Source organism: Megascapheus bottae, chromosome 1 (assembly GCF_031878675.1).
Source record: "Megascapheus bottae isolate mThoBot1 chromosome 1, mThoBot2.hap1, whole genome shotgun sequence".
NCBI lineage: Eukaryota > Metazoa > Chordata > Mammalia > Rodentia > Geomyidae > Megascapheus > Megascapheus bottae.
The window spans coordinates 51,577,303-51,601,370 of record NC_143509.1 but is presented as its reverse complement, the minus strand read 5'-3'; the positions used below and the strand labels follow the sequence as shown (position 1 = coordinate 51,601,370).

At 37.8% G+C, this 24,068-nt stretch overlaps 1 protein-coding gene across 3 annotated transcripts in view; it reads left to right on the top strand.

Annotated features, from left to right (window-relative positions):
• Window positions 1-24,068, top strand: part of Atp13a4 (ATPase 13A4) — a 119,789-nt gene that overhangs the window by 56,556 nt on the left and 39,165 nt on the right. For all 3 annotated transcript variants that reach the window (XM_090343988.1, XM_090343993.1, XM_090343995.1), the window contains exons 8-13: window positions 1,141-1,210; window positions 12,751-12,885; window positions 15,905-16,075; window positions 17,747-17,904; window positions 18,554-18,742; window positions 20,271-20,332. In XM_090343988.1, coding sequence (XP_090200114.1) covers window positions 1,141-1,210; window positions 12,751-12,885; window positions 15,905-16,075; window positions 17,747-17,904; window positions 18,554-18,742; window positions 20,271-20,332 — 785 coding nt within the window. The remainder of the gene's footprint in view (window positions 1-1,140; window positions 1,211-12,750; window positions 12,886-15,904; window positions 16,076-17,746; window positions 17,905-18,553; window positions 18,743-20,270; window positions 20,333-24,068) is intronic.

The window sequence follows — 24,068 nt, the reverse complement described above, 5'->3', positions numbered from 1 at the left end:
ATCTTAAGCTACTTTTACGAGGCTGAGATCTGATGAGGGCAGTTTGAAGGCAGTCTAGTCAGAAAATTCTGTGAGACTCTTAGCGCCAATGAATCACCAGAAAACCAGAAGAGGAACTGTGGTTCAAGTGGTAGAGAAGAAGCCCTAAAAAAAAGCTCAGAAATAATGCTCAAGCACATGCGCGCTCGCACACACACACACACACACACACACACACACACACACACACACAGAAGAGACATAAAAAGACAGTCAATGTTCTAGTAGTCTTGTGAAGATGGTTTTTAGCTCTGAAGCCTTATGGGAAGTCCTTGCACACTCGGACCACCCGCTCAGGATCACTGCTCCATGTAGATTCGTGGCTGCTCTCCATAGCTAGTGCACTTGTAACCTGCACTTACTGCCTTCTCCCATGTTATTTGGCCAGCCTTTCTTGCTTCCTGCCTTTTAGCCACACTCCCATGTTGTTTCCTGAACCATGTTTTCTCTGGTCACTGAGCGTTTGGACTCATCATCTGGACCTATCCTTTTTCTTTATCTCTTTGGCTTGGCCCTTGCCTACTTGGCTTTAGCGTCACATCCTGCTTTCAAGATTCCTTTGATTTCCATTACTGGACATTCTCCAAATGCATCTTGCTTCTCTTGTTGTTATAAACTGTAATTTTGCACTTATGTATGTGTTTATCCAATCAAATGCATTTCTTCTATAGATTTTTTTTTGGTGTGCCAATCCTGAGCTGTTGAACTCAGGGCCTGAGCACTGTTCTTTCTCATTGAGCCCCATATTGAAACAACATTTAGTTATTTAGACTATTTAGGCATACACATTGAATGATAAATATTATTTACTAAAAAGAACAGTTCAAATGAGTGAGTCTCAAAAGTTGTTTTGGGAGGAAAGAGAAAACTCAGAAATTCTTTTCTGCTAAAGAATACATACTTATTATGATCAAAGATTCTTTTCAGTTGAGTGTCAGGTCTCCCAGCCCTTCATGTCTTGTTAGCTGTACTCATTTACACTGGCAGTAACACAGGGTTCCATCTTTATAGAGACCCAGCATCCTGCCAAGTAATACCTGGAACATAAACTCAAACAGACAAATCAGTCTCTGTGTTTCTTTCTTTGTTTTTTTCCCCCAGCAATCTGTAAAACTCCATCGTCTAGTTGAATCACACAATAGAATTACAGTCCCTGTCTGTGGAAGAAAAGGTAAGTTCCATTCTTTGAGACTCATAGGTTATCCGTATGTTGTCAGAAAAGACTTCCATTTGTGCTGGTGATGGTACCTTCCGCTGTTGTGTTCATATGTTACTTTCCTATATATTTGATTAGGGGGTGTGAATATAAGACCTTTTTACCTTAAGAAGGAAATTTACTTTCTTGGTGTTGAATTAACATATAATTAACTGATTTTGTTTACAGTGGATAATTTCATGTTTTTGATTTCCATATATACCTTCCCAATCCAAATCTATTCTGAAGAAAATAATAGTTTATCACCTCCTTAATTGTCTTCAATTGTTTTTTTACCCCTTACTCACTCCTACACTTGGGCAGTCATTTATCTGTTTCTTTTTCCCCTATTGACTTTCAATTTCAAATTTTGTTATACATACGTGATGCAAGTTTTCCTTTAACCCGATATTTTGGGTTAATTTGGGGGTGGATAAACGTTCCTCACTATTTTGAGATTCCTTCATTTTATGGAGTTTATAAATAGCGCATGCATTTTACTTGAGGAGACTACTTAATGAGATGAGTATATCATTTTGTTTATCCAGCCACCTGTTGACGAATATTTGAATTGCTTCTAGCTTTCTGTAATTACAAACATCTAGGCCTGATTCTCTTTTTATAGACCCAAATTTTCATTTCTAGAAAGAAAATATCCAGCTAAGGTGTGGCTGTGCCACCTGGTAGATTGGTGTGGAACATAGAAAGAAGCTTCCCAAATCTTTCTCAAAGTGTCATTTACATTCCCACCAGAAGTGTAGGAGAGACTCGGTTGAACATATTCCTGCCAACTCTTGGTATGAATGATTGTTTTTTAAATTTTAACCACTTTCCTATGCAGAATTACCTCATTTTAGCTTGCACTCCTTTAATGACTAATCACCTTGAACGACTTTTCAAGTGTTTATTTGCCTCTTGCATCCTTTTAAAGTGTCTGTTCAAATCTTCTGTTTATTATATTGCATTTTCATTAAATCTACAATCTTTGTCAGACATAGGATTTGCAAGTATTTTCTCTTAGTCTGTGACATATCCTTTGTAACATATTTCAAAGGGCAAATATTTTTACTTTTCTTAAGTTGATCAACTCCATCTTTTGACAAACTCCATCTTTTGTTGGTTTTGGGGCTTGAACTTGGCCTGTATGCTGTCCCAGAGCTCTTCAGCTCAAGGCTACCACCCTACCCCATTGAGCCACAACCCCACTTCTAGCTCTCTGGTGGTTAATTGGAGATTAAAAAAATAACTCACGGATTTTAGTGACTGGGCTGCTTTTGAGCCGTGATCCTCAGATCTCAGCTAGGAGCCCAGCTCATACTTTTGATTTCTCATCTACATGCCTTTGCCCACTCTACAGCTACCAAGATTTTTTTCCATATTGTTTTTATAGCTTGGAATCTACATTGCAATTTGATTTTCATGTGTATGGTTTAAATGGATTGAATTGCTTTTTCAGATTGAACATGGGCTTTGTAGATTGAAGTTCATGCTTTGCAAACAGATGTTTCAGTGGTCTCATTCCATTTGTGAAAAAGATGGTCTCTACTCCAGTGGGTTGCCCTGGTGCATTGTCAAGTGCACATGTCCCTTTCCAAGCGGTACTATTTCTAGACTCTATCCTGTTCCATTGGTCTACTTTCTTGTCTTCTATCATTGCCACATTATGCCACTTTAGGCAACATGTCAAAATAGTAGTAGTCCTTCAGTTTTTTTCATTTCCCATTTATTTTTAATATGGCAGACTCTTCATTTTCATATAACTTTTAGAATCAACTTGTCAATTTCTTTTGGAGTGTGTGTGTGTGTGTGTGTGTTTGTGTGTGTGTGTATGTGTGTGTGGCATTGGAGTGTGAACTCAGGTCCTCTGCACTGTCTCTTAGCTTCTTTTTACATAAGGCTAGTGTTCACAGCTCCAGTTCTGGCTTTTCCCCCTGGTTATTTGGAGATAAGAATCTCACAAACTTTCCCCTCTAGGCTGGTTTTGAAAAGAGATTCTTGGATCTCGGCCTCTCAAGTAGCTAGATTTTGAGGTGTAAGTCGTTGGCTCCCTGCAAACTTTTCAATTTCTTTTAAAAAATGTGATGGGACTATGAGTGGGTTTATGTTGAAGTTATAGATTGATTTCTGGACAGTTAACATGATAAGTTGGAATTTTTGCCTTATGGATTTTGCATTTGTGTCTATTTATTTGGCTCTTTCATTTCTCATGATAGTGCTTCATAGTTTTTAGGTGTATGAGTCATTTTATTATTCATTTATATTATATATCAGCTTATGATCTTTATATTGTTGTACAAAAAAGGGTTTCCACTCAACATATCTATTTATGAAAACAAGGCATCTTGTTCAATGTCACCCTTCCACCATCCCATTTTCCAACCCAGTCCCACACATCCATTCCTTCAACTTTCTTAGTTCAATTTGCACATTTGTACATTGAGTATTGACGAGTGTTTTAGCCCACCATAAAGTATATGAATCCTACATATTCTTTATCAGATTTATTCTTAAGAGGTTGATAGCTTTTAATGTCACTATAAAATTTTTAAATGTAAATTGTTTTAATTTTCTAGTAATTCCTCAATTCTATGTGCTGATCATAGTTTATTGTGTGAGTGAAGAGTCTCTGATGATTTGGGGGCTCTTTCTATTTGAGGGGTTTTCTGTCCAGGGCTCTATGTGGTGACCTCAAGCTACTGTTTTCTCTATGGACTAAATTCTCATCTGTATTCTCAGGAACACAGACCCCTTTGTCTGAGTCTCCTTCCCAAACAATGGCTTAAGAAATCTTTCAAAGGCAAGCTGGGTAAATAATGAACACTTTATTATATTTTTGTTACCATCTATTGTGTTGTTTAAGATTTAATGTTCCTGAAACTATGTATTATAGAGTTCATATGATTTTTGCATATCCCAGGGAAAGTAAGGCTGGTCTTTCATATATGTATATATATATATATATTTTTTTTTTTTTTGCCAGTCCTGGGCTTTAGAGCTCAGGGCCTGAGCACTGTCCTTGAACTTTCTCAAGGCTAGAGCTCTACCACTTGAGCCACAGCACCTCTTCTGGCTCTTTTCTATGTATGTGGTACCAAGGAATCGAACCCGAGTCTTCGTGCATGCTAGGCAAGCACTCTACCACTAGGCCAAACTCCTGGCCCATAAGGTTGGTCTTTCTTATTCTACCTTGGTTATAAGTAAATTTTGTTTTTGTTTTTTAACAATATCATCTTATTTTTCTAACTTTTTATGGTAAAACATTTTCAGCATACACCATATTAGAGAAAATATGATAATAAGCCCTCACATGTCTCTTGTTTACATTGAAAAATTATCAGTTCATTGTGTCTTTCTTTTTTTTTAAAAATTTGTTTTGCTAACTCCCTTACCATGGATTACTTTGCAACTATTAACATATCACTTCATTTGAAAATTTAGTTCATAGTTCTAAAATATAAAGACTCCTTTTAAGTACTTTTATTGCATCTGAAAAGTCTCATTACTCTTATGTATATCAATTGCCTAGTGTTCAGCATTCCTCCATTGAATCAAATTGAGTATATGCATTCACAGCTAAGATGCACATGCTTAGCATACACATATTATTTTATAGACTATTTGGATGGTTAGTCAAATGTGAAAAATATATGTTTTAATGCAAAAGATGGTATGTTTTGTTCCAAGTCAATATCTCAATGTTCTGTAATAAAATGTCTCAGTTCTTTTTTAATCCACAACTTTCCTTCTCCATATCTTCTTTCTTCCTTATAATTCTTTTTTTTTAATTTTTTTATTGTAATTAGTAAAAGGGTTACATGATATTTGCCAGATAGAAGGTGCATTAATTCACATACATTGATACCCTTTCACTTCCTTATAATTCTTAAGTGAAGAAAATGAATGGCTCCACATGTGGTGAATACAGGCTAGCTGTATGATTGCATACCTATGGAGTTATTTATTTCACACACTTTCAATTTTATTTACGTATTTTAGTAGTTAGTGCTAGAAACATAAGTTTTGGCAAGAATACTTATGTTTGACATTATATACTAAAAAACATAGTAACTAATTTTCTTCTTTTTGTATAGTAATAGATACTAATGCTCATCCGTTAGATGTATTATATGTCACTAGGAACTAAAAATGTTTATACTAAGCCTGCCATTTTTAACCTAGTAGGTTATTTCTATAAGAAAAACACTCTTTAATTAAAACAGGATAAATAATTGATTCTCCTTCTTTGCAAGCTTTCTAATCAATGAACTAATCATCTGCTGTCTTCCAAAGACATATACATATATATGCATATATATTTCTTATAGATGATTCTTTATGCTCTTCCTCCATGCAATGGAGGATGGAGCAGAGGTAAGTTCCTGCCGTCATGTAGGGAATGGAAGGTTAATTCATTTGAGTGAGACTTGTTGCTAGATGCCCTGTGGCAAAGACAGTTTTATGATATTATATATGGTTCATACCATTTCCATTCATTACAATTTTTTCCCTATTTTTGTCCAATCTTTCTTTTTATAAGCTATTCCTTTGGATCAAAGTTGTTGCTTCTTTTTTTTTTAGCTAGGCCCCTGATAATCTTTGAGAGTATTATGAAACTTATTTGAACTTTGGTATCTCAAACACAGACATACTCATATTTTCTTGGGCTGTAGATGTGATACTTGGACATCCAATCCAAGTGTAAGAAATGAGTCATTGTTCAAACAGAGATCTTTTCAAAAGGTCTCTAATTTAAAGATAAAATATGTTGTGAGCTCATGCTGACATTTCCATCTCAAGTACAAGTTAGAACTAAGGATTTTTAACTTTGTATTAAATGTTCCAATTATTTATGATAGAAACAATTTGCTTATTGGCTTTGCACAATTGTATACAAGAATCTCAGGATAAGAAACCAACATTCTCCATATCAATATGAGTCCCCACAAAATTTGGATGTTTTTAGAGTCTCCCCAACCCCTGCTACTTTATCTGTTATATCTCAGTGGGAAGGCATAAATTCTATATTTAAGGCAATGTGCTTTAAAGTCATCCATAAGTATTTCTTTCTTTGGTTAGCCAACAGTTTGATAGTTCATTTCACTCATTTTATTTTACATGTTTAGTTGAGCTTTCAAAATTTATTTTTGTTTTATTTTTCATAGATACCTTATAAATTTATTTTCATGGTGTGCTCAAAAGTCAGAATATGTTCAGAGGAATTTTGCTCTTCTTCCTCATCTCTCATCTTTGTGTCCTTCTCTTCGTAATTATTATATTTGTTAGTTTTTTAAAATAAAGATCTTTAAACATACATTAAATTATACTCAAATTAGATATACATTAATCATTTTTAGATACAAAATAAGATTCACACATGATTTTTTGGACCAGTCCTGGGGCTTGAGCTCAGGGCCTAGGCACTGTTCCTGCTTTACCACTTGAACTACAGTACCACTTCCAGCTTTTTCTGGGTTTGTGGTACTGAGGAATTGAACCCAGGACTTCATGCATACTAGGCAAGCATTCTACCAGTAGGCCACCCTCCCAGCCCACACATGAATACTTTTTTTTTTTTTTTGCCAGTTCTGGGCTTGAGCTCAGGGCCTGAGCACTGTCCTTGGACTTTCTCAAGGCTAGAGCTCTACCGCGTGAGCCTCAGCACCACTTTCGGCTTTTTTCTATGTATGTGGTACGGAGAAATCCAACCCAGGTATTTGTGCATGCTAGGCAAGCACTCTACCACTAGGGGCCAAACTCCCGGCCCCAATGAATACTTTTAAGACAATATATATTTATTGTCTTATACAATCTATCCTTATACTTTTACAATGTGAGTCTTCAATGTTAGAAATATTTTACATATGTAAATAGCTGTGTATACAGTTATTAACTTATTTCAGTTGCTTAGTGCTCTTGGGTGGAGGAATTTTTATGTGTCTATTGGAATTTAAAAAAATCAGTGACTCTTACAAATTGTGCTGTAGTAAAATGGTTTGCATTTAAGGTAGTAACAAAAGAATCTCCTAATAAAGCAAAGCCCAGGACCAAATGGATACGCTATTATACTCTACTAGAACTGCAAAGGAGAACTAACACCAATACTTCTCAATTTTCCTTTAAAATAGAAAGGGAAGGAACACTGCTGAGCTCCTTCTATGAAACAAGTATATCTCTCATTCCAATACTGGACAGAGACATAACAAAAAGGAAGATTTACAAACCAACCTATTTAATGAATATTGAGGCAAATTTCTCAATAAAATTCTTACAAATTAAATTCAATAACATGTTGAAAAGATTATATAGCATGGTCAAGTTAGTTTTATCTGAAGGATGCAAGGAGACTTCAATATATGTAAATAAATAAATGCAATAATATATCACAGAAACTGGAGAAAAGCAAACAAATCACATGATTATATCTGAAAACACAGAAAAGCTTTTTGACAAAATTTAATATCTTTTAGTGATAGAAAGTGAAGAAATTTGGAATCACAGGAATGTACCTGAATTTAATAAAGGAACACACACACACACACACACACACACACACACACATATCTAGCCTTGAGCCTATAGCCAACTTCATGTTAAATAGGGAAAAGTTAAAATGAAGACTATAGTGTGTACTTTCTCCACTTCTACAATTCCTAGCCAAAGGAGTAAGGAAAGAGAAAAAACTAAAAGGAATCAAAATAAGGAAGCCGTCAGGTTATAAACATATCTGCAGATGGTATAATCCTATAGGTAACAGACCCTACAGTCTCCATCCAAAACTTCTCAATCTGATAAACATCTTTAGATATACAGCGGCATACAAAAATCAACACTCAAAATACCTATAGCTTGCGGCTGTGATGGCTCATGCCTGTAATCCTAGCTTCTCAGGAGGCTGAGATTTGAGGATTGTAGTTCAGAGCCAGCCCACACACTGAAGTCCATGAGCCTCTTATCGCCAATTAACTAGTAGAAAACCAAAAGTGGCATTGAGGTTTAAGAGGTAGGGTGGTAGCCTTGAGCTGAAGAGCTCAGGGACAATACCCAGGCCCAGAGTTCAAGTCTCATGACCCAAAAAATAAAAAAGAGTACCAAGAGAGGATGCTGGACTTATCCATACTAAAGGACTTCTACTTTTTGCCTTAGTTAGATCGGAACAGTGACCAGGCCCAGAGTCCAAGTCCCACCAAAAATAAAAAATAAAACCCCAAATGGAAAACAAAAACCAATAGCCTTTCTGTATGCCAACAAGGAAAGCAAACCCAACTGCAATAACCTCACAAGCAATAAAATATCTAAGTATTAATGCACCCAAAGAAATGAAAGGCCTTTACAAGTAAAACTATAAAACTTTGGAGAAAGAAGTCAATGAAGGCATCAAAAGATGGAAAGGCCACCCATGTTTATGGATTGGTAGAATCAATATCATGAAAACAGTCACACTACCAAAAGCAATCTATAACTTCAAAGCAATTCACATCAAAGTTTCAATATCATTCTTCACAGAAATGGAAAATATTCAATCTAAAAATTCACACACAAGGATTAAAGACCTCAAATAGCAAAAGCAATTCTGAGTAATAAGTGCAACACTGGAGATATAATACCATACTACATAGTATACTATAGCCATTGTAGCAAAAGCAGTTTGGTATTGGCAAAAAGGACCCTAAAACCAATGAAACACTATTAATAGAAGACTCAAGATTAAATGTATTCAGCTTTACTAATCTAATTTTTAACAAAAGAGTAAAATGTTTTGGAGGAAAAGACAGCTTCTTCAATGAATAGTGCCGGGAAAAACTGGTTATTCCCTTGAAGCAAACTGATAATTGCTCCCCATCCCCCATCTCTTCCAGGTACAAAAATCAATTCCAAGTAGATAAATACAAAAAAACCCTCAAAATGAGGCCAAGAAGCTTCAAATCTACTATAAAAAATGTCAGGGAAACCTTGAAAGTACTGGTACAGGCAATAGTTGTACAGGCAATTGGAGTTCTTAATAGGACTCCAATTGTTCAGAAAAAAATGAACAAAAATTGACAGACAATAAACAAATTTAAAAGTTTCTGAACAAAAGAAGCAGTTGCTAGATCAAAGCCCATGACAAGAGAGAAAATCATTCCCATTATATAAAGACTTCATCATATAAAGAATTAATACCCAGCATATGTAAGGAGCTTAAAAAATTAAACAAGAAATAATTGGATAAATAATCCCATCCATACATGGGGAAGTGAACTGATCAGACAGTTCTCACAAGAAGAAATACAAATTGCTAATAGATATATGTACATGCTTAGCCTTCAAGGATATGAGAATCTATAATACACTAAGATGTCATTCCAGACAGAATAACATTCATCAAAGAAATAGACAAAAGCAAATGCTACATACATACATGTATGTCATATATGTATATATACGTACACAGAACATGATTCTAACTATAGGATGTGTAGTGGGATGATGGGAAGGGAGGGGGGAACGTGATGGAATGGGAGCTGTTCTGCAACCACATCAGAAGGTAGCAGAGGGAATCTTAATGAAAGGTATTGATTCATAGGAAGTTGATGGGTCTGGAAAAGAGAAAGCAACACAGAAAGTTAATCTGAATAAAAAAAAATCACATGTGTACACTCAAAATACCATGATGAAAAACCCTGGTTCAATGAATACCTTTTGAAAAATCGACAAGAAAGCAAAATAGGCTCTTTGGGCATGGTGCTAGCCTTGTAGAGGGTGGGGATAACAGAGTGAACTAGATTGAAAATTTTGCCTTTATGAAAATGGAACAATGCAAAATAAATATACAAAAAAGAATATGGAGCAATGCAACCTATTGAAGTTGTTTTAAGAAGGAGGAGGGGCAAAGCAGTGACAGGATATACTGTTTACTGCCGGGGCCTACCGGCAGCAAATTGGGGTTCCTGAAATAGGGGACAGGGACTGGAAAAAATAGAAGAGAGACAAACACATCGGGTCTGGGAGGTCTGCAGCCCAGGTAAAAACTGGGCTTTATTCTCCACTCCAGCTTCTCTCCCTCCTTGAAAACCAGGGAACTTCCAGCTGTTACATTCATATGGTAAATCTCAGGTCATTTAAACAGAATAAGGCCAGAAAACAATACGACAATAAAGCCATTGTCTGATGCAAATCAAGGTACAGTTTGATTCCACTCTGGCTCCCAACAGTTTACAAGTGTAGAAATGTCACAATGGAACACTACTTGTACAATGAATGGATACTAATTTTTAAAAAATGGGTATGACACATGACTCTAGAATTCCCGATTTGTTCAGTGGATATTTATTTTTTCCTTTTGTTTGGAGTTTGGGTTTAGGCCTTTTTGCTTGTTAATGAAATGCTCTACCACTTGAGCTATGCTTTTAGCTCTTTCCCACTAGAGTTTCATGCTAACTTTTCCCAAAGTTAATTTGTTCTTGGACTGGGTTTCTTTCATAGTCTAGCCTTTTTAATAGCTGGCACTACAGCCTCGTACCAGCATACCTCCCTTGTTTATGTCTTAGCTGGTCTTGACTACTGATCTTTCTTCTACCTGCCCAGTCACAGGTTTACAGGCATACATCCCCACAGTGGCACTATTTATAGACCAGGACATTCTCTTACGTAAATGACAGTACAACCAGGAAGTTAATATTGACAATCCTCTCTCAGCCAGTGGTCGAATCCTATTCATGCTTTGTCAACTGCCTATAATGTTCTTTGTAGGAAAGAAATTTGCCAGTGTCACTCCGAAATGATGTTTGTCATGCCTCCTTTTCAGTATTTTCCAATCTTTTCTTGACTCTGTGACTTTGATTTCTCCCAACTCTAGTTCTTTTGTACAAAGTCCTTCAATTAGTCTGAGGTTTTCTTGTCATTAGAATCAGTTTATTCATTTTTGGCGGAAGAACTGTAGACATGATGTTATGGTCTCTGCTTCCTCTCAGGTGGTATATAATTTAAATTTGATTCATTCCTAGTGGTGCTAACTCAAAATGCTTAATTAAACGGTGCTTACTAGATTTCTCTTTTGTAAATTTCAGCTTTTTCTCTTTGCAATTAATGGGCATTTTGTGGAGAGATGTCTTGAGACTACATAAATAGACTAGCTTCATTCATGTTAGTTTTAGCATCCATTGACTTTATTTTACTACATTAATTATCGATGTGATTCTTGACAAATAATGATTTTTCTAATTTTTTCCTTCTTAATGATTTAATAGCCATTTTGTTGCAAGGAAAAGATATCTTTGCCTCTCAGTTATTTATCCATTTATCTGTCATTATGGATTTATGAATTCTTATTTGTTTGATGGATATACTTATTTTCCAATTTTTGTTTGCTTGGATGGTCAAATTGTTACAGATTTACTCTTGGTTTGTCTCCACTGTTATTCAAGCATTTTCCTACCCAGTGGCACAAAACACCACTTTAGATTTTATTATCTTTTTCTTAACCCAAATTGTTACAAGCCATTTTCCCAGGCAACCTTCATTTTTTTTGGGGGGGGAAGGGTAATAAACTTTGAAGATTAAAAATTGGGCAGGAGGTATTGGAGCTTTGCTGTTCTTCGAAGGAATTAGAATATAGGCCTACCAAAAATATTATTTATGTAGATATTCATATGTCCTTACACATTTACATCTATATTATAATATCTTTGTTTCTAAGCCGCGGGGCTCATTCTAGTCTTCCTATATTGGTAATTGTTTTTCTTGCATGAGAACTGGTTCTCACCAGTTTCAACATCCTGACCTACTGGATCAGTTCAGGTTGGATGGGATCAATCATCCATCATTCCATCATGGCTTACCCTCTTCTCACTGTCAGATGGACACCTGTGTCAACTTGCTCAGACCCCAACATCTCAAATCAGGCTGCTGTGGTTATGAGATCTGACTCTGCTTTGGGCTCTGCTGTCAGAGCCAAGGCCAGCCAACATTCTTCCATCCATTTCAATTTCTAATGCACTACAGCTTTTGACCTATCTCACCCCACCCAGCCACCTGCATGGCTGCCTGTCTTGCTCAGTGTCATAATAGTTTTTGGAATGCACAAGGGAGGAAGCAGGAAAGGTAGTAAGGCAGTACATCAGGAAGGAAGAAAAAAAAAAGGAAAAAAGAACCTTTATTTCTCTTACAAAGAAAAAGGATCAATTTCTTAGATATTTAACATGCTACCCCTGTATATTTGTGTGCATGTGTGAGCTTGATAGCAATTTATGATACAACTAATTTTTACACATCTTTCTTTTAAAAAAGAGCTCATTCTGTGTTTAGAATATTGATCTGTAAACTTCAAGCACGTTTTTGAGTTAATCATTAATGTTATTACTTATTATTTTTTGCCACACAGAAGCTTCTATGTTAGGTAGTTTGTTATTGATTCCTTTGTTGTGAAGATTTTGAATACATGATTTTTTTTTACATGCCTTAGTTGCTTTTCCATTCATGTTGGTGTGTGTTTGTGTGGGAACCTAACGTGACTGAGCTCTGTCTGCTCAAACTTCTAGCTGGAATCCAAGAGCTGGAATCACGCTTCCTGGTACCTGGAGATTTATTAATTTTGACAGGGAACAAAGTTCATATGCCATGCGATGCAATCCTGATTGATGGCAGCTGTGTGGTAGACGAAGGCATGTTGACAGGTATGTTTCCATCTCCACAGCCCCCCAGCCTCTGTGGTCCTCTCACCTCAGAGGTATCACAGTCCTGGCTCTTCTTCAGAATGACAGTGCAACATGGGCGGGGCTTCTGTGTGACTTTTCTCTCTCCACAAATCTTGCTTGGTCTTGCTGTGGATGGATTCGAGAGTTCAAATAAAAATGACTTTTTCTGTGCTAAATTCAACATCGTCATAAATTATTGAGTGTTTATCATTTCCTTCTTGGACCAAGCAGTATTACAACCCTCCTATTTTGCCTTAAAAGATGGCAAGGGTCATTTGATATTTCAAAATGATCTGTGCCTTTTTTCTTCAGATAACTTTGGAAGGTCTGAAATTGTCAATGATCCTGAAAACCACAGGGTAAGGTCTAAGCTCTTCCCAGCCTGGTTTGCCACTTTCAAAATACACAATAGTCCAGCACTGGTGATCAACGTCTGTAACTCTAGCTACTCAGCAGACTGAGATGGGTGAATCCTATTTTGAAACCAGCTTGGTCAGAAAATTCCCTAAAGACTCCTACCTCTGGTTAACAAGTCAAAAAGTCCAAAGCAGAGCTGGCTCAAATGATAGATTGCCAACCTTGAGTAGAAAAGACCAAGTGAGAGCATGAAGCCCTGAGTTCAAGTCTCAGTGCTGGCACACAAAAAATATACACAGTAAAGTGGTTAATTGGAGATGAGTCTCTCTTAGTTTAGTGCCCAGGCTGGCTTTGAACCATGATCCTCAGATCTTAGCCTCCTTAGCTAGGATTACAGGTGTGACCCATAGCACCCAGCTCCAACAGGCTGGTTTTTTCCCTTTAGCTAGCTTACTAATCTAGGAGGAGCCTACAGGTTTCTTGATTAAGAAGTGATGTGTTCATCTTCACACTGCTTTGACTCGCCACTTGTATAACGTACCATTTCAGTAAGATAAAGAAGAATCATAATGTCTTTTTTCCAGGATGAAATGGGAAGCTGGAAAAGTACATTGGTGTTTTATGGCTCCTATTAAAATTCATATCAGATTCATTTCTCCCAGGTAGACCAGGAAGACACACAATAGAGACAAGAACATACATCTCCTTCCATTGTGAACTTCCAGATAAAATACTGGGCAGCTCTTGCCAAGTCATGTTGTATCCTCACAAGAATCTGTAGATCCATCGAAATCTCTTCACACTGGGGCTTTTGCAATACGGGTTACTATTTCCTAACTAAAGTAGCCCCTAAACACTGGAATGTCATTCCAGTCTACAAAGACTAGTAGGAAGCCTTGTTTAAACTCAGGATCTCATGCTTTGCTTAACCTTTTCACTCACAGTTGGCACTTTACTACTTGAGACACATCTCCACTTCCAGATTTTTGCAGGTTGGTTGGCGATAAGAGTCTTTTGGATTTGTTTACTTGGGTTAGCTTCAGATCTCAGTCTTCAGATTGAAGATTACAGATATGAGCTATCTGTGCTTGACTTAACCTTATCTTGAAATAAAGGATCATTACAACCTTCTAACTACACATATAACAGCATTTCAGCCCACTGTAAAACTCTTCCACACTTTACCAACACAGTTGCATATTCCTTTATAAAATAGTTTGACTTTAGGCTTGTCATGGAGCTTGTAGTCAGGGCATTGCATTCTTGTTTACTTTTTTTATTTAAGGCTGGCCATCTACCACTTGGACCACACCTCTACCTCGAAGTTTGGCTGCTCTTAACGTTGCTCCTGAAAAACCTCTTCTCTTAACTTTCCAAGATTATGCTCTCCCTCCAAATTACCTGCCTCATTTCTTCTTCCATTTCTCTTCTTCCAGCTTCTTAATTATTGGTGCTGCTTAGAACTATGCCCTTGTCCTTTCTTCTTCTAACACTTCACTGAGTTCCTAAGTAATCTTATTTCTTTCTGTGGCTTTAATTATCATTCATAATCTGGTGAGCCCTGACAGAATAATCAAGACCGCTGGAGTTCTAGATCCAGATAAACAACTGCATACAGGCATTTCAACATGGTTATTCTATGAGACATCTCCAAGTCATAGGGCCCCCAAATGTTTCTTCCTCTCGGCTTATAATCCCTGCTTTGATACATAACGCCACATCATCTGCTCTCAACCTCCCAAATGAGGAACAAGGAAGTTGTTCTAAGTTCTTCTGTCTATATGCCCTGTCAATACAAACATTCCCCCAAAGTTTGGAGCTTCTTCCTTTTGTCTTGAATATAGCATTTCCTTTCTGTTCCCACTGCTGTAGGTTAGGCCTCATTTTCTCCAGCTTAGATGCTTATGGATTTTCCCACCTGGATATCCAGCCTCCAACCTCTCCTCTCCCTTTCTCCCCCATCTCTCAATTTTCCCCAGCCCCACACACTGTGGACATTATGTTATCTTTCTTATGCATACTCTTCTTTCTTTTGATTGTACCCTTCTAGTTAAAGCAGTTGAGTATCTCCCCACAGAAAACACCGAAGTACTTAACTATGCAATCAATACTCAGGGTTCTCTATGTCTTAGCTCCTCTACAGCCCTCATAGCTCCTTACTTTCCCATTGCATGTTATAGACTGCTTGGCTTCTTGGCTTGTTTTTCCCTAGATATTTCCAGCCTTTTTTCCTTTTGCCAGTTCTGGGGATTGAACTCAGGGCCTGTGAACTGTCCTTGAACTTACTTATTCAAGGCTAATGCTCTACTACTTAAGCCACCATACTACTTCCAACTTTTTCTGTGTATGTGGTATGGAGGAATCGAACCCAGGGCTAGGCAAGCACTCTACCACTAGACCACATTCTTGGCGCTGATTTCTAGCCTATTTGAATACCCATGTTTGCATTTGGGTTCTCATAGTGTTTATAATATGACAGTGTACTTCTCTATTTACATGTTTCTCTCTCAACTACAGATCTCTCAGTGACAGGGACTATGGCCTTTGTCACATGCTTGGTCCAGGAAAGATCTCACTCATGTTGAGTGAATGCATAATAAAGGCATCCCACCTCACAACATGTGATGCTTGTTTTCTCTAGGAGAAAGTATTCCAGTCACAAAAACTCCATTACCCCAGCTGGACAGCTCTGTACCCTGGAAGACACAGAGTGAAGCAGACTACAAACGCCACATCTTGTTCTGTGGAACAGAGGTCATCCAGGCGAAGGGAGCATGTTCTGGGCCTGCAAGAGCAGTGGTGCTGCAGACTGGTTAGAATCGATCCCTTTGTGTTATTTCTTGTTTTAGTTTTGTTGGCACCAGAGTTTGAAATTACAATGTCAAGCTTATGAGGTAGGTGCTCTACCTCAGAGCCCTCTTTTTTGCTGGATTTTTGAGATGAGGTTTCACTTCCTACTCAGAAGTTGTGACTGTAATAGGATCCTCCAATCATAGCTAAGAAAACAGGCATATGTCACCATACAAGTTTCTTCTGTTGAAATGAAGTCTTGTCGGTTTTTCTGTCTGGGCTGTCCAGGCACTGCAATTTACCTAATCTAAGGCGACAGACATTCTTTTTGGGGTGCAGACTGGGATTTGAGCTCAGTTTCTTGCCCTTGTAAGCAGATGCACTTACCACTGAGATATGTCTCTAATCCTGGGCTTTGCTGGTTATTTTTAAGATGGAATCTTGTTTCCTGTCCTGTGTGTATGCCTAGGTATAATCCACTTACATCATGCTTCCTGTAGTAGTGAGGATAACAAGCATGCAATGCCACATTTAACAACTCACTAAGAATTTTTCTGCCACCAGCTGGCCTTGAGTTGTTATACCCCAAATCTAAACGTCCCAAGTAGCTAGGATTATACAAGTTGGCACCTGACTCTCGTTGTTATTTTCAGTGAAATATTCCTGCTCAGTTTGTCTAGTTCCTTGAATTTATTAAATAAAATTCAGTTTTTAGCTGGGTACTATGGCTCACACCTGTAATCCTAGCTACTCAGGAGGCTAAGATCTGAGGATTGCTGTTCAAAGCCAGCCTGGGCACAAAAGATGGTGAGACTCTTATCTCCAATTAATCACTAGAAAATGGGAAATGGGGCTATGGCTTCAGGGGTAGGGTGGTAGCCTTGAGCTGAAGAGCTCAGAGACAGCACCCAGACCCAGAGCTCAAGCCCCATGACCATCACCGCCCCCCCCCCAAATTCAGTCTTTAGACAAAAAGCCAAAATGCCCATAAATCTGTATCTTAAATGCTGACTTTTTCCATTGAACTTTGGCCTACACCTTTGACACTTAACCAAACGCCCCATATTGACCCAAAGCCCAATATGTGTTTTAGTGAAAATATTAATCTTCAGGACAGTAATCATTATGTATGTATTTTACAGCTTTATAAACTATTTTCACGCACTAAACTCACAGAGCAAAGATCTTTACCCTATTTGGAGCAGGACGAGGCTAAGACCATATAATTGAAGTTAACTTAAAAAAAAAAGGCAGTCAATAACTGGCAATGCTGGCTCTGAAATTCTGATTTGCTAACTCAGATTCTGAGGTCATTCTCTAGAACGTTAGAAACTGAAAATACTGAAAAATATTAGGAAAGTGAGTCCCTAAATATCACTAGGTCAGTTTGTTTTAATTCTACTGAAGGATGTATAGAGTGTGGAAATGCATTCAAGAGTCATTTTGTCAAAATTTTAAGTGATGCTTGGAAAATCTGTGCTCTGTGCTCTTATATCTGGAGTAGGAAGATCAGAGAGAGTGCCGGGAATATATGTCCACGCTTGCAAGTCTATAGTTTCTTGTGTTATCATTCCATTTGTGTTTAAACACGGCATCCATAATCTCCGGTGAAAAGTCAAGGCAATGCTTGGATTTGGAAGATGCAGTAGGCTATCTCATCCTGAGACGATGGGATGGATGCTTGCTGTTTCAGGATTCAATACTGCCAAGGGGGACCTGGTGAGATCCATTCTTTACCCCAAGCCAATGAATTTTAAGCTCTACCGAGATGCCATCAGTTTCCTCCTGTGCCTTGTCGGGCTGGCCACCATTGGAATGATCTACACTCTGTGTGTCTACATGCTCAGTGGGGTAAGATGCCTTTGCTCTCTGTCACACACACATTTGTTCGTCTTTCTGTTTTATGTCTTACATGTTGCTCTTATTCAAGGGCACTATCTGAACCTAGGAAACGAAGTCAAACATTGGAATCTGCTCACAGTTCCCCAGGTTCCTGATACAAGCAGTTGAACATTAAGTTCTTTGTGTTGTGAACCTTTCATAGTCATATAAAGGAATTCCCATTCTCTGTGCCCATTTATGAGTACAACGTGCCTGATCAATATCACCCTTCCATTGTTTTTCTCTCTGGTCACTAAGTTCCGTGACAACCAATGGTGTTTACTGAACTATGAGTATGTGACTACTCTTGAACTTCTCCTCACACATTAGACCGTTTTCCCCCTTTCAACCAGAAATAAATTTATCCCAATAAAGTGGCATTTTGTAGCTAATAAAATCCAGTACCCAGGAGTGAGGTCATAGTAAACGAGTCATTGTTGATATGAAGGATTACAAGCTTTTTCATGGCACTTTGGAAAAAAGATATTGAGAGCCATAAACATAGTCACAGCCTTTGACCCACTGGTACTATTTCTTAGAACTCAACCTCAAGAAGAAAACAAAAGTCATCTGCACAAAACTGATTTATTTGCAGTAACTAAAGATGTCTGGTTTCCAGGAAGCTCCTGAGGAGATGATAAAGAAAGCCCTTGATGTGATCACAATTGCAGTACCCCCTGCCCTACCAGCTGCCCTGACCACAGGCATTATCTATGCCCAGAGGAGGCTGAAGAAGAAAGGCATTTTCTGCATTAGTCCCCAGAGGATCAATGTATGCGGACAGTTAAACCTTGTCTGCTTTGACAAGGTATGTGTATTTCAACCTCATTCTCATGGCCATTTATTGTCATTCTTGTGGACAGTAAACTCACTCTTTCTGTGGGATTTAGTACAGTAAGCCAGCATAATAAACCCTTATTTATTGGTGGCTGCTTAAAATTAGCATTGATTGAGTCTAGCTATTCATGACCAGTCTCTTGCACTTTTCTTGAGTGTATAGTTCCATCTATACATACATAAGCTTGAGGGAAGGTGGATTGTCAGAGGACAAGAGAGAAAGGACCTGTATCATAGATAGGCAAGGCTGGGCTGCAGCATGGTAACAGGACAGTGTGGCCCTGTAGTTGTGTCTGAGGAAGGACATTAACACTGGAAATGCTCTTTGTGAGACTCGAATGTCTAGCTAAAGAAAACTGACATAATCTTTAAGCAGCAGGGAGCCATTGAAGGTCTTCGCTGTCATATTGTCTTTTTTCCCTTTTAACTTATTGGCATATAATTATATAAGATAAAATTGCCCACTTAAACCAAGTATCCCGTTCACTGCCATTAAACACATTTTCACCATTCAGCAATCATCCTCATCTTCTAGAAGTCTTGGGGAATGTTCTTTATCTTTCACTCTGAATCTCTGTATCCACTGAGCAGTAAGTACACTGAAGGCTCAGAGGGTGAATGGATGAGAGATGCATTTTATAATTAGTGAGGAATCAGACATACTCAGACCAGAAGAGTAACCTGGCTTCTATCACCACCCAGTATTATTTGTGATCAAAATGACATCACCATGGAAGACTTTCTCTGGATGAGATCGTATCAGTGGGGTTGAAAAAGAAGCAGGAATATAAAAGGTCATTACTTTAAAGGAAAAGTGAGCAATAACCATAAGTTACCATTGATAGCAGCGCTTACTGTATGCAAGGGGTTAAGATATCACTTGAAATCATTTCATTTAGCCATCATTTAACTCTATGTGCTAATGCTATATTGCAGATGAGGGTTCAGATATGCAGAGGGATGAAGTCATTTTCCCAGTCACACAGCTGATACTTTCGTCTAATCTGAGTTCTCAGCCCCTACATTTCATTGAAAAAAAAAACCAGACATCAAATAGCAAACCATTTTTTTTTTAGTTTTTTCACAAACAGCTACTTGTAGGTAAAAATCCTATTTCATCACTCATTTCTTCTGACATACCTTTAACTTTTGCTGTAAAACATTAGGACACCCATTTCAGAAACTTACTCAGTCACTCAAGTCTATGGTTAGATCCTCACAACCTTTGAGATGTGGAGGCGAGATAGTGTTTTCTTATTTTAAAAAACAAAACAAAAGAAAACTTCATAGAATTTAAGAGTTAGCCTGTCGAAGGAATTGGTTTGAGCTCACTGGTGCATCTTCTCAAGAATCCCGATGCCCACCTTATAGTAGCTCTTCTTAAAACACCCATCTTGGGCTTATAATGTGATAATTTTAACTTTTAAAAATGTATCTTATTTGTCTGGACTCTGGATGGCCAGATCTTTAAAGTAATCTGTGTTCTTGTTTCTGTTTAGACAGGTACCTTAACGAGGGATGGCTTGGATCTCTGGGGAGTCTTACCCTGTGATAAAAATGGGTGAGTTCGAGGGGTGGAGATGGGGGGGGAGGGAAATGGGGACCAAGACAAATGCACCATCTATCTGGCAAATATCATGTAACCCTTCTATTAATTACAATAAAAATATATGAAAAAAATGGGTGAGTTCCTTATGTGAAGCATATTGTAAGGACTGATATTGGCACAGAGTAAATAACATAGAGACTACTATGGCACTGTCCTTTATGGTGCTAATATTCTTTAAGGCATAAAGCAGCCTTTGATGACAAAGAGGAGGGAGCACACTGCCCAGACGTGGCTTTGTGCCTGGATTCCAGGAAGAGGAACATGTGTGGGACTGTAGCTGGTATGCTCATTTTCCATGGTATTTTCATTCTGGGAATCCTGGTGTCTGCTTCTTTTTCATTTTTTTTTCTTTTTTCCTTTTCTTTTTTCTTGGTCAGTTTTCCTATCAAGGATTTGCACTGCTACACACTGTGGCCCTCTTGTGGTCATTTTTGAGTTTGTTTCTTTGCTATTTAACCTCTCATAAGGTCTCCAAGATGCTCATACTATTAAATGCCAAGCATTTGACAGTGACATCTTGGTTGAAGAATGTAAGCATTTCCTTGTAAACTTTAAACCTTAAACCTGAAGCACTGTATCCATAAAAGGTATATTGTGATGTTATATGGGAGTTCTACCAGTGACATGGAGATGAGACGCCATACTTTAGAGCTTGGGCTGGGAATCTTTATTACAATGCCAGTATCTGTGAACAGATTCATGACCCCAAAACCTTGCAGCCCTGAATGAAACTAGCATAGATCTTATAAAGGCAAAAAGAATCCACATATGGTATGAGGGATTAAACATAACAAAAGTGTTTTACAAAAGTAAAACAAACTAAGTGAGGAACAATTAGGAGCTTAGGGCAAGGTGCCAAGGCAATGAGGACAAGATGGCATTACTTAGACTTAGTATCCATATTTCAGAGGTTCTTTGATATTATGCAGAAGACACGACTCACTCTCATTCATGAAATATTTTAACTGGCATTTGGTTAAATCATTGCCACAGTAGAATGTTATCTGTAAATAAATCTGTATTCTAGACTAAAGAAAACAATCCTGAAGCTTCTTAATCACTTTAGTTTATAGAAGAAATGTCTTCCAGGTTTTATACTTTCTAAAACTCTCTTTATTACTGTTAGAGGATGGATTTGAATATGTATTTGGTTTCTTTGCTCATTTTCTGTTGAACTATATTCAAGTATGTGGGCATGTGAAGTCCACTCCTTCTTCTTTTACATGTATTTATTTATTCATTTATTTTTTTAATGCAAGGTGTGGGCACTGTCCCTGATCTTTTAGCTCAAGGCTAGTGGTCTACACTAGGTCTTGAGCCACAGCTACACTTATAGGTTTTGGAGTGGTTAATTGGAGACTTTTCTGCTCATGCTGGCTTTAAACAACCATCCTCAGCATTACAGGTATAAGCTACAAGCACCTGGAGGACTAGTCTTTCTTTTTAAATATTTGGGTCTTTTATGTCAGAAAACTGTGCTAGGTACGCCTAGTAAGTATGTTTGAAATGTCTATCTGGAAACAATTAAATATGTTCAATTCTTTGAGTGCCCTACTTCATGAATTGATATATTATCCACAATACTTTGGAAATTTGCTATGTCTCAAATTGGCTGATTATAGTTCAATAAACACAAATAACATGAGGTTGATTGCTTAAGCCTGCCTCCTTTCCTCTTGCATCTACACAAAACATTAATTTAAAGTAAGTAATTTGATGAATTTGATTAGTGAAATGAAAGAAAATACATTTATCTCTACTACTGAGTTATAAGTTATTAACTATCTATAGGACGAAGGAAGAAGAAGAACGTATTTTTTTCTAGAAAGGGCCAAACTCATCTGTCAGAGACTTCAAGCCATTGAAGACTTCCTATGCTTGTAAATCATAAATACTCAAGTAGAAATATGACACAGAGTTCTACATATCTGTTGTGCTAACCAGGATTATATTTCCAGAATTTCAGACTGATGACAAGGATGTGTGTCATTATAAAAGTAAGATTTTAACCTGGCATGGTGGCTCACTCCTGTAATCATAGCTACTCAGGAGGTTGAGATCTGAGGATGGAAGTTCAAAGCCAGCCCAGGCACTAAAGAATGTGAGACTCGTATCTCCAATTAACCACTAGAAAATGGGAAGTGGGGCTGTAGCTCCAGGGGTAGGTCAGTAGCTTTGAGCTGAAGAACTCAGGGACAGCACCCAGGCCTAGAGTTCAAACCCCATGACCCACAAAAAATATAAATAAAGTTAAATAAAATTAAAGTAACATTTTCTTTCCCTGATTTGCGTCTTGATTTTCAGTATGAACTAAAGCTTCCGTTTTCTGTTTGCTGGTCATCATCTGCCTTTAAGAAATTTGTTAAAATACAATTTTTCATATTGTAAAACACTAAGATGACTTGTTTTTGTGGCTTATAATAAAAGGGTTAATAATAAGTCTAGGAGTTTTGAACTGTTAGTGACATGAAGTTTGAACGCAAACTCCAGGAAGCAATATGGCAGAACCTGTTAGGTTAACATTGTAATATGAGTGATTTCAAAAACAAAAACTACAGCCACCCAAGACTGTTTTTCATGAAATGCAGTATGGAAACTGGGTCCCAGTGGCTCACACCTATAATCCCAATTACACAGAAGGCTAAGATTAAGAAGATCAAGTATCCAGGCTGCCCAGGCAGAAAACCCCACAAAACTCCATCTTCATAGAAAGGAGGCTGGATACAATGTCATGAGCCTGTGATTCAGCCTAGTGGTAGAGGTTACAGCATAGCTGATCCACAAATAAGAAAGAAAATGACAGGTGGAGGAAGGAGATCAGGTAGATTCTGAATGGCAGATTTGCTTTTTGTAGGAAGTAACCTCTGTTATTCAGATATACTCCAAACATGACTGGCTATTCTGCAGGCCAAATACTGCACTGCACATGCAAGAAAGGGACTGGCTAGCAAGGCTGCAGCAGGCCTGTTGCATTCCACTAGTGGGCCTGAGTTAAACTCAAAGACGCTTGCTCTGCATTAGAGGATGAGTTATGTGTATGATCTATGAGTTGTTTTCCCATAGACTGTAGATGAGGTCAATTTCCACCAGAAATGCTTGGGGTCAATAGGGCAATATAGACCTTAGAGGCCAGAGTTGAAGAGAGGGGTGCACTTTCCTTTCTAAATTCACATTTTTTTGTAGGTGCTCATTTCTTCTTTTTAATCTGTCTTTGTTTTGTTTATATTTATTTATGCTTTCCATTTTTATGTAGCAAATATACACTATTATGTTTTATTTTTAGTACATGTGAGACTTGCTTTCTAATATATATATATATATGAATATAATCTTTAAGTAGTTGTACAAAGGAGTTGCCATTCAACAAATCAATTTATAAGTACAATGTTCTTGGTGGATGTCACCTCTTTTATTACTCTCTCTTCTCCATTCCAATCCATTATATCTTTACTATAATCACCTTGTAGTTTTCCAGGAACCAGCACAAATACTCATTTACTTATCACTTTATTTCTGTCTGTCATGGGGCTTGAACTCAGGGCCAGGGTGCTGTCCCTGAACTCTTTAGCTCTTTGAGCCACAGTGCTACTTCTAGTTTTCTGGTAGTTAATTGGAGATAAGAGTCTCATGGACTTTTGTGCCTGGGCTGACTTTGAACTGCGATCCTCAGATCTCAGAGTGGCTAGGG